The sequence below is a fragment of the Phascolarctos cinereus genome, unplaced genomic scaffold, assembly GCF_003287225.1.
Source record: "Phascolarctos cinereus isolate Bilbo 61053 unplaced genomic scaffold, phaCin_HiC Scaffold_3;HRSCAF=262, whole genome shotgun sequence".
Lineage (NCBI taxonomy): Eukaryota > Metazoa > Chordata > Mammalia > Diprotodontia > Phascolarctidae > Phascolarctos > Phascolarctos cinereus.
Genome location: NW_027555736.1, coordinates 162006947 through 162019028, shown reverse-complemented (window position 1 = coordinate 162019028; position 12082 = coordinate 162006947). Strand labels below are relative to the sequence as shown.

Sequence of the window (12082 nt, the reverse complement as noted above, 5' to 3'; positions counted from 1 at the left end):
CTTACTGAAATAGCTATTATGCAGTGATCATTGCTGGACATACATGTCAGAATCAGCATGTTATAAATTACAGGTTGATTTCTGGTATTGAATATTAGAAATATTGTAGGAAGAATAAATTAGAGATAATAATTGTTACTTTTTTACTGTCTGTAAATTAAATGTATTTCTAAATTTCTTTTTAAAATCTTATTTTTTCCTGAATTTTGGTATTACTATCGATAAAGCATTTGTTCTTTAAGACTGTAAAAATATCTTTTTTAGTTTATTTTGCTGTTATAGTTTTTAATTGTCACCAGACAAGACCAGTTTTCAGATAATGCAGTCCACTATGATATCAGTACCACTGATGATGAGGTTAAATTCTAGTGACATATTTTCAGAAAACATAGAAGAATTTTAGACCTAGTAGAAGCTATATCAGGGCAGGTAGATGGTATAGATGGTATATAGAGCATTGGGCTTGAAATCAGGAAGACTCATCTTCAAGAGTTCAAAACTGGCTTCAGATACTTACTGGCTCTGTGACCTTGGGCAACCACTTAGCCCAGTTTGCCTCAGTTTTGCATCTGTAAAATGAACGGGAAAAGGAAGTGGCAAACCACTCCAATATCTTTGCTGAGAAAATCCTCAACAGGGTTACAGACACAACTGAAACTACTCCACAACAACAACAGAAGCTATATCTAGGAAATGGAGAAGGATGAGTCAGAGATGACTAGAAAGTTTCAGAGTTGTGTCATTGAGACGATGGTAGTGCCAGAGAGAAGGAAGTTGGGAAGAGACATGTGAAAAAATATCGTGCATTTAATTTTTTAAAAGCAAAGCAAACATTTATAGCTGTTTATCTCAGTAAAATATACCCATAACAGTTTATTAATTTCTCTCTCTATTTCTACTATCCCTTCCTTCCCCACACCTCTGTATTTATACATACAGAAATTTCTTTTTCTTCTTCTTCTTTTTTTAACCAGAAAGACCTTCTTTCTAAAACATACCACTCTTAGAGTGCTAAACTAGAATCAGTGGAATTGGATTCTAAATTTGACTTGCCTCCTTAACTTGTTTTATTTGCTTTATCATCGTTATCAGAAGTAGACTCATGGAGACCTCTTCCAGATGGCAAAAAAATAAGCTTATTGTTCAAAAATATAATTAAAATAACATCAGTCATACTTAAAAACATTCACCTGAAAGCATTGGCCTGTAAATGATCTTATTCTGCATTAGGTAGAAGTATGTTGTCCATGGTGAAGAGGGTCATAGTTCTATGGTACTCTGCTCTGTTTATACTACATCCACAGTATCATGTCTAGTTTCAGGTACATATTTTAGGCAGGACATTGGCAAACTAGAAACTGTTCGGAAGAGGGTGGACCATGATGGTGAGAGGAATGGAAAACGTGCCAAATTAGAATCAATTGAAGGAACTGGAGCTGTTTAACCTGGAGAAGAGAAAGCTTGGGGTAGAGGGAACATGATTATTGTCATCAGTAGTTGGAGAGGTAGTAAAAGTGTAGTAAAAATAGGACTTTTTTTTATATTTTATTTTATTTGGAACATGTTTTTTAATCACTTTTGTAAACTCGAACAAATAAGTTCACCTCTCTCAGCATCAAATCATTGAATTTTGTCAAGTGAAGGAGTTGAACAAGATCATCCTTAAGGTTCCTTCCCACTCTAAATCTTATGATCCTGTAAGTATTTGAAGGGACTGTTTTATGGAAGAGGGATTAGATGTGTGTTGCTTGGTCCCAGAAAGAAGAACTAGATTGGTACATGGAAATTGCAGAGAAGCAAAGTAGATTTTGTCTTCATATAAGAGAAAACTTCTCGGTAAATAGAGCTATTCAAGAGTGGAATGGGCCACTCTTGGAGTGAGTTGAATTCATCACTGAAAGTCTTCAAGGAGATGCTAGATGACCACTTGTTGAAGTTGTAGAAAGAATTTCTGCCCAGAGATGGTTAATCATAGTTAGTGGTTGACCTCTGATGTTAACCCCTTAATTGTGAGATTTTATATCATTTCTTAGAGAGAAAGGAAAATGACCATAGAAACACGCGGAGAAGACAGAGGAACAGTTATCAAATCAGTCTGTTAGTAAATCAGTCAGCTAGAATTTATTGAGCACTTAGGTGACAGGCACTGTGCTAAGTGCTGTGGATACAAAGAAGGGAGGAAAATTCCTTGCTTTCAAGGAAGTCACAGTCTAATGAAGGAGACAACATGCAACCAACTATGTACAAGCAATTTATATACAGAATAGATTGGAGGTAATCACAGAGGAAAGGCGTTAAGATTAAGGAGGACTGGGAAAGGCTTCTTGCAGAAGATGAGATTTTAGCTGAGAGAGAGTAAGGAGTTGATGATAACTCCTATATTGAAAGCCTGACTTTCAGTGGTGAAACCTTTGACAGTAACAGGAAAGTTCAGAAGAGGGAAGGTTTGGGGAAAAGAAAATGAATTCTATTTTGGACGTGTTGAATTTGAGATGTCTCTAGGAACTTCTGTTTTAAAGTGTCCAAAAGGTAGTTGGAAATGCGAGATTGGAGGTAAACTGGACCAGTGGATCTGAGTCACCTTCATAGAAAATGATCATTAAAATCATAGGAGCTGATGATCAGTGAAGAAGTGTAGAGGGAGAAAAGAATACCTAGGACAGAAAAGAGAGTAATAAGGAGGAGAGGGCGATCGGCTGTGTCAAAGGATGCGGAAAGGTCAAGAAGAAAACCAAGAAGAGTTGATAATTGTTCAGAAAACATGAGGCAGGAGGAGCACGAATTGTTTTTAGGCTTCAGCAGGATACAGATAGCTGGAAAACATGTTTGTTATATTGTCATATAGTCTTTCCTGCTGGCCAAATGGTATTACATGAGTCTTTTGAGAATATACATCGAACTTGTTCCTTATATTTTTCTAATGTGTTACGGCAGGTTTCTGCAAAGTAAATTCTATTTTGGTGTACACCTGGGGGCCCTGTGCATGCTAAAGTTGGAACACTTATGTAAATACTCAGATTGATGAGTTAGGTCCAAGGAAATTGTTGAAAGGAGTTGTTAGGGAAAAGAGAGGACTTGATAAGATAGAGATAGAGGTAAATACGTGAGTTAGAAGAGATAAATTGAGAGTCAAATGATGAGGAAATGGAGACAGAGTTGCTTATTACATAATAAAACATGTTGGACACAGAAGTCACTAAAGGTTAAGATTAACTTAAAAATACGATATTCTGTTTGTATTACTCAAAGAGGAGATGCTGTCCTATTGCCTTGAAGGGGGAAAAAATCAACTTCAGCTGTTTTTCAGATAAATAATGAAAACAGTATAACATTTTCTTTTTTTTTCCATTTTCTTTCTTTCTCTCAACATTTTCTTTCTTTTAATGTCCAATAATAGGTAGATAATCACAACGATATAGATCTTGATCCTGACATCAGGTTCTGCTTTGTACTTACTGCTTGCTGGACTTCCCAGATTCTCCTTTATGTGGGAGGCAGACCAATGCTCTAATAGGCCTACTCTATAAAATTTTGATGTGCTACCCACCCTGTTATAAAGAAACCATTTAGGTATAACAGTGTAAATACAGAAGCAGTCTACCAATTTTCTGTTTGTTATTTAACATTAGCTGGTTGCCAGATAATTACAAGGGACTACTGTTGCGGTATTTGAAATAGACTGATTATAAGACTGAATTTCCAGAGGCCCTGTCTTATTTATCTTTATATCTCCTAGAGTTTAGTATACCATACTACATACAATATGTGTTTAAATGAACTTTTTATCATCTAGTTGACAGATATTTACTTTGATACATAATTGCAACCATGCCTTTCCAAAATCAGTTCATATCTAAATTCTGACTACTCATTGCAACATTTTGAATGAGAACTCCTTGAATTTGAGTTATTAAAAAAATGAGGAGAATTGATCAGTTTCTCCTACCCATTTTAGTTCTTTCATTTGGTAGCAAATGCCTCTTCAAATGAAACACTGCATGGTAACCTAAGCACGAACACCATGTAGCAGAAAAAGAAACCTATGCACAAAACTTTTGTATCCAAAGAAGATTTAATAAAGGACATTCTTTACAGTTGACTGGATATGGGAATGGGGTGCTTCATATCTCCAAATCTGTGTCCAGATTGGGGTGATAAGTATGGTAGTTCCCAAGATAGAGGTGGTGTCATAGCTTCAAAGATAGCGTCCCACCTTTCTTTTTTTTGTATAGGAAAGCCTCATCTCTAACGTTTATTAGAGATGCTCCTTCTTTTTTTGGAAATTCCAGGATGATGACTCTGCTACCTCTGTTTCCAAATCTACACTTTGGGATCTTTGGGTACAGTAACTGGTTGAGAGAGATGAGAGTATAGGACTGGAATACTTTCTAATTTACCCAAAATTACCTAACAGAAGTGATGTGGAGGGTCTTATCTATAATGACAGGTGCTATGGGTCCATCTGAGCCCAAATGGTCTCTTACTTGTGATGTTATTATTAGCAGTATTGCATAGTGGATAGAGCTGAATCCTGAGTCAGAAAGACATTTGAACATAGACTGTAAGTTACAGAAAAGTTGTTGAACTGCATTCGTAGAATGAGTTTCCTCATCTGGGAATTCTGTATGCCAATGAAATCACAGATCTAGTCCCTTTTCCCTGTTTTTGGAAAAAGAGGGGAAGTTTCTGCTGGTTTTAAAAGTGAAAGCAAAAACAAAAGACAATGAACACTTCCAGAATTCATGCCAATTATCTATCAAGTGCTAGGAAAATGGCTTTGGGTTTTCCTCAAGTGAGGAATTAAAGGCTTTATAGAGTTCCTTATAGTTTTCTCCACCCACCCCCCTTGGAATTCTACTCAGGACAGATGGAATAAACTTCTAATACACAATGATCTAATGGAAGAACAGCCTTACTTATTCCTATGACTATGTATAAATGTGTCTGCATGCATCTATTCTGTAGCAAACACTATTGATTCATTTGTATTGGAGTGAGAAAGGACAGTATTCACAGTTACAAGATTCCAAGAAGCAAAACCATATACACGTAACAAGAAGGGGTATAGCACTACAGGGACCAAAAATTATGAAAAAAATTCCAGCAGTTAAAAATTTTATTTACCTTGCCATAATATTCCAGTAGATGACATGGTGAATTTCACTTGCTAAACAGAATTTAGACATTTGAGTCTTTGGCTTTATGTAATATCTTCTACTAACTAAGTATGCTACGACAAACTTGACAAATGTCATGCTGTGTTCAGAAAGAGGCCAGTAAGTTAAAATGATATAAAAAGTATGAAAAAAATGGAATTTAAAATTAGTCTTAGATTTAAAATAAATGTTGAAGAACTTTAAAATTATGAAAACTTTAGCCAAATCACTGAAGCTTTAGAAGTTCCTACTTATACTTTGTTGTTGTTGTACTTTAGAATGAATAACAAAATCGTAGAATTTTAGACCTGGAAAATACCATAAAGATCATATAGCCAATCCCCTTTTTTGGTGAGAAATCTAAGCCCAAGAAGTAAAGTGACTTGTTCACGGAAATGTTAGCAGAGCTGGGGCTAAAATCCATGTCTTTTGATTCACCAGTTGCAGTACCTGTTCCACTGTACTATACTTCTTCCTTTTTCCCTTTTTTGGTGAGGCAATTGGAGTTAAGTGACTTGCCCAGAGTCACACAGCTAGTGAGTGTTATGAGGTTGGATTTGAACTAGGTCCTCCTGAATCCAGGGCTGGTACTCTATCCACTGCACCATCTAGCTGCCCCTATACTTCTTCCCATTAAGGAAACCAGAATGATACAAATAAGAGCTGGAGAAACTGTTAATGTTTTTACTTACAATATTCATGTAACATTTTAAGTATTTCTGATATTTCATCCAAAATTCATATTTCACTTTAAATATGCAATTTCAAAAAACAGTTGTGTTATTAAGTGTGACCTAGGACCAAATTATTCTTCCATGCGACTCTTATTTCATAATGAAAATAGAAAAATTACTTAGCAGTAATTTACTTTAAGGGAAACTTTGTTGAAATATATCTGTTTTGCCAAGTAAGGGATTTTTCTTAACAACAATTAAACTACATTGATTACTAGATTGTAAATTCTTTGAGTGCAGATAACTTGTCCTATTTTTCTTCAGGAACTTGCACTGTTACACATAGTGTGTGCTTAACATGAAATTCCATAACAAACATTTATTTTGCTCTATAATGTTTTGTTCTCCAAACCTATTAGAACATCTAAATTAACTGACAAGTTCTGTTTTCCTTTCTTTCCTTTACCTACTTTTTGATTGAAATGAGAAATATCCTAAAGTTAGGTGGCAGAAGAGCAGAAGAGAACAAAGAGCTTTGATAATACACCAACAGGATAATTAGATACAAAATAATTGATGCTACTCTGCTTCAGCAAAACTTATCTACCACAAAGACAGGGACATTTTTGGATTGATAATAGATTTTACGAATGTTTTGACCTGAAGTTGAAGAGATATAGATATAAATATATAGAGAGATATGGAGACAGAGAGAGAGAGAGACACACACACACACACACACATATACATATATATGTATGTATACATGCACATATATACATATGCACACATATACATATATGTATGTATGTATATATGAATAACATTTTATTTTCAAGCTTCTAAAAATGTTATTTAGATTTTGTTCGATTTAAGCAGAGACTGTTAATAACAACACTATTACTTTTTCCACAGCTTAACAAAAAAAAGAAATCACATCTGATTTATAAACGTGGCCAAAATTGAGTGGCATTCTACTCCACAAATCATGGCACTCCCCTTCCGAAAGGACTTGGAGAAGTACAAGGATCTTGATGATGATGAACTCCTTGGTAAACTTTCAGAGACTGAACTAAAACAGCTGGAAACTGTTCTTGATGACCTTGACCCTGAGGTGGGTATTACTGAGAGAGAGGATAAAAGTATCTTGTTTTTCATCCAAATACATTTTTAGTCCCTTCTTCCTCTCCAGCTTTTTCCTCTTCTACATAGAAATCACTGTGCTTTCATTGTTTCCCACTATAGGCTTTATTCTTGCTTTTATTGACATTGGTACTCATATCCAAAATGATCTCCCCAAATCCCTATCTTCAGAACCTCTTAGAACCATGTCCTCTGTGAAGTGTTTGTTGACTGAACTAGAAGGTTGGGTGTAACATGGAATGTAGTAAGATGAAAATTCACAAAAGCTATTTTTCTATCCACTTCTTAAAAGCTGTTTTGCTTCCAGGATTATTGCCTTCCAGAGAATCTTTGACAAGTCTTACTTGGCCCTACATCAGGTCATCTGTAGTCTGAAGAATGCTGATCGAATGAATAATTTTAAAGTTGTCTTTCAATGGGCCTCAGGTAGCTCTACAGCTCCTAGTAAATTAGAGCTTTAGCAATACACAAAATTCACTCTAAATCTATAGTTTGACCAGAAGCTGAGCCTCCATGGTTTTCTTTGAGTTAGAAGTGGCCTGTGGCTGAAGTAAAGAGCTATGTCAATCTTGATTTAGATTTGTACTCTTCAGGACTTCCTTAGAGTCGAGTGATATACTTGGGGAAATGGCTGTTTGCCAAATTACATCCTATTCCATTCTAAGTTGCTTTACTTTGCTTATTGAATATTAATTGATGATAACACTGCATGCTGGGACATTAATTATAAGTGCTTATTTAGGATAAATTTTGGCTTTTCTTTAGTAAAACTTTTTTTGATATTAAAAGTAATCTACTGTCACTACCACATGTATATTTCTTTTGGGTATAACTTCCTTGTTTTTGTATTTTTAGTAAGACTAACACTTTGTTTTTTAACACTTAGGTAATCTGATTAGGTAAATATTGTAGATAAAATACTTCTGTGATGGATTCTATGATAAATAAAATTCACAATAACAGAAATATATTCTAGTCTGGAGGATTACCCTGTAATAATAATGTTGTGTTCATTTTATTGCCCTGAAGTTCTGTGCTTGGAATAATCCAACATGAAGAATCTGTCATCCCAGTATAGTACAGTGGAAAGAGTGCTGCATCAGAGGACCTGGGGTCGCTCTCTGGCTTTGTCACTACTTGTGTGACCTTTGGAAAATTTTGTTAACCTCTCCGGACCTCAGTTCCTCATCTGTCAAATTAGAGGGTTGGATTAGAGGCCCTCCCTTCCAATTCTAATTCTAAAAGCATATTTAACAGTCACATATTGTAGCAGAATAGTTTTTGACACCAAATGGATACTAATAAGCCTTATTTGTTAATAATTTACATTCTACTTCTTAGAAAGACTTGACTCCCAACCTCTTTACATAGCATTTTTTCAGACTTCCCCACCCCACTCCCAGATGTTGCTAGTTGAGTCTTTGAATAACATGATTTATTCCATGACATTTAGCAAAGAAAGGGTGCTATGCCATTTTACAAGTTAGGGTGGATTCCTCTTTATCCTCCCTCTGTCCACATCTCCTCCTTCACTACAGTGGGAGTTGGATTCTAAAGATATTAACTGGCATCGTCATGTGAAAGTTAAACAGGAAAAGGAATGCCAAATTCTTGTGACTTGTTTGTTTTGCTCATAGGGAGAGACATTTAGAAGCAATTCAGTGTTCCTAGGTAGAATAATAGCAAACCCAGTTGCCTTAGCCAGAAAAACATATTAAAGATCCCACCAACTTTACTTGCCCTTAGCAGGGATCCAGGAGGCAGGGGAGAAAAATGAAAGGTGGGTGGGGTAAGAAAGATTGTACAAGACAACTCTTTGTAATATGAGAGTTTGTCTTCCTCTTCCCTACCATTTTCAGTGTACTAATTCATTGCCCATTTCAGAGTAGTTATACCACAAGCACAGAATGTTTGTACATCAGCTTTTATGTGTCATAACTAACAAGGAATGAGAAAAAAATATTTGGATTCCCAGGAATTCCATCTTAATGAGAGCTAACCTGCTTATTAATTTTTATTTATTATTAGATTGTTTAATTAGAGCATGTTGCTCAGGGTTCATATCCCATGAAAGCCAGTTAGCCATGATTTCTTTCATGATTCATACTCACAAAGGTAAACCAGGATCCTAACCAGCCATTTCACAGATGTGTTTTATAAGGGGAACGAACCTGGCAGGAAAGTACTGATGAAATTTGTGGTAGTGTTGCAAAAAAAACAACTTAAAATACATACCCTTCTGTAATGTCTTCATATGTGAAGGATTGCATATTTTGTTGATTTGCTTTGAAAGCATTCCAAAATCTTTTTCATGTGCATATGTCATATGTCTCCAATTACATTATTAACTGTAAGGACAGTGGCCCTCTCTTGTTTTTTAAAATTCTAGTGGAAAATTGGAGTTGGGAAAAAAACAAAACATGCCCAATGCAGTATCAGGAACTGACTTCAAAACTTTTTTTTTTCCATAAATGAATCAAATTGTTCTATAACAAGTACCATTACAATATAAATGCAATTAATTATGGATCCCTGCAGATGGCCCATTGGGACTGCAGAATTCTCTACAGTGAGTTATCCAGTACAATAAATGTTTTCTTTGGTCAATCATTTTCTTTAAAAAGCGATTTTTTTTAAATGAAAAAATATCCATTACCTGATAGGATCCATGGGGACCAGTATTACCACTGTCACTAAGGTATATTACAAAGCATCATCAGTCTTCCTTTTTGCTTCTTGAATGGATTCTATTTGTCATCTGTCTAATAACAACACAGGAATGCCTAGAAATGGAGACAACCACCTCTGTTTGACCTTTGTTTTTCTAAAAGGGATATATACTACTTTTAGCTGTTCCCATGATGTGCTGGTAAGATCCTAGAGAGACAGTTTATTCTGTTGTCATTTGAGAGCCAAATTCATAATGCTTGCCATTTGTGACCATTTATGATTATTCTTGGACTATACTGCTGAAAGTATAGTATGGGGAAAACAGATGCCCTTTTTCCCTTGCCTGCAGCAATCCCATTCCCTTCAGGCCCTTATAGCATTGCATTGTCATGTAAGGAACCTGATAAATAGCCCCTACTATGGGCTTCTTAGGAGAGTTCTAATGCATTTACAGCAGCCGTGAATTAGTTCAGGGGCTGTCAGTCCACCTATGAAATCTGCAGCAATCAGCAATAGAGCCACTGAAACTTAGATTTGAAAGGAACCAGAGTGATCATCTGATCCAAAGTGTGAATGCCCTCTACAATATAATAATAATAATAACTAACATTTATATAGTGCTATAAGATCTGCAAAGTGCTTTATAAATTGTTGTTGTTGAGTCATTTCAGTAACGTCTGATTCTTTGTAACCCTATTTGGAGTTTTCTTGACAAGATGCTAAAGTGGTTTGCCATTTCCTTGTCCAGCTTATTTTACTGATGAGGAAACTGAGGCAAAGAGGGTCAAGTGACTTGCCCAGGGTCACATAGTTAGTGTCTGAGGCAGATTTGAACTCAGATCTTTCTGACTCCAGGCCCAGCACTCTATCCACTGGGACACCTACTTGTCCCCAAACTGAAGTTTATTTTATTTTATTTTATAAATAGTATTTCATTTGATCTTCACAACAATCCTGAGAGGTAGGTGCTATTAATATCCCATTTTACAAAAGAGGAAACTGAAGCACAGAGAGATTAAGGTAAAAGAATTAAACTAGTGCATTGATATAGCTACTAAGCATCCCAGGCTAGATCTGAACTTCCTGACTACAGGTCTCACGTTCTGTCTGCTCTGCCTTTTCCCAACAAGTGTGGTCATCTGGCCTTTGTTTGAACACCTGCACATGAGACAGTCCATTCCGTTTTTAGATAATCCTAATTGTTAGGAAGTATCACATTAAACTTTCCTAAATAACTTCCATTCTAGTCTTTCCACTGGATCTATGTAGAAAGGTAGTTTCTCCATGAAAGCCCTTCACATATTTGCACATAGCCATCATACCCTCCCTAAGATCTTGTCTCCAAGCTTACATATCCAAAGCCTTCAGTATTTCTTTAGTATAACATAGTTTGGGTCTTCTCACCATCTTGGTCTCTCTTCTCTGAATGTATTTCGTTCTTTCAGTTTCAGTGCATCTCTTAAAATATGGTATCTAAAAGTGAATTGAAAAGGGGTCTGACCGGTACAGAGAGTAGTGATATTGTCTTGTTCTGGAGTTCTCCAAATTGTAGTATAAAATCACATTAGCTTTATTGGAAATCAAAACCACACTGTTGGCACACATTGAAGTTGGAGGTAGCTTCCCATTCTCAGTTTTGTTGATTTTTTGAACCTAAATTCAGGAGTTCACATTTATGTGCACTAAAGCATCCAGATATCTTTTTGGACCCTGTTATCTAGTACAACAGTACATTTACTCAGAACAAAAGCAAATGGTTTGGTATATCACTTAAGTATTTTTTGCAACAAAATCCTATTGCAATGAAAAGAAAGTTCTTCTTGACAGGAATTTTTGCATACTCTATGGTATAAGGTCCTGAATTCCCCTGGCTGGGGAACCGTGTAACTCTCCTATAACCATATGATGTTCTTTTTGATACCCAAAGAAGAGGCCAAGGATCTCCAGATTAATTGTAGAGAGTAGTGTAATCAATCATTACAAGTACTTACAAAACGAGGACAATCTGGGGCAGCTGCCAGACAATTCAGTGGATCCCTGCAAAGGAAGCCCCAAAATCCCTGTGGTAATTATAGAAGATAGACAAAGGGAGGAGGAGCTAGAGAGTGCATCACTACTGATTGGTGAATATTTTTGGTTTTCTGCTTAGTAATGAGCTTGGGCATTAAGCCAATGTTATGCCCAACATAAGTTTGTATATTGATCATGTACCAGTTACAGATGGGTCACGATATTCTTGTTACAGCTTTCATAGGACATAACATTTGAAGTTATGACTCAGTGTCTCAGTTATGATTTTTAACAGATTACCATGTCCGAGCTTCCACCTTTCAGAGTTTAAGTTTTTATGGCATTTCCCCAATTGGGGCCCCACATGTGGCATTCCTTTTGTGCATGTTAAAAAATATAAATACTAGAAGATCTTCCTCTGACACCTCA

At 36.0% G+C, this 12082-nt stretch overlaps 1 protein-coding gene across 3 annotated transcripts in view; it reads left to right on the top strand.

Moving 5' to 3' along the window:
• Positions 1-12082, top strand: part of TMOD3 (tropomodulin 3) — a 79844-nt gene that overhangs the window by 20712 nt on the left and 47050 nt on the right. For all 3 annotated transcript variants that reach the window (XM_020980890.2, XM_020980898.2, XM_020980908.2), the window contains one exon: positions 6746-6944. In XM_020980890.2, coding sequence (XP_020836549.1) covers positions 6819-6944 — 126 coding nt within the window. In that variant the 5' untranslated portion in view covers positions 6746-6818. The remainder of the gene's footprint in view (positions 1-6745; positions 6945-12082) is intronic.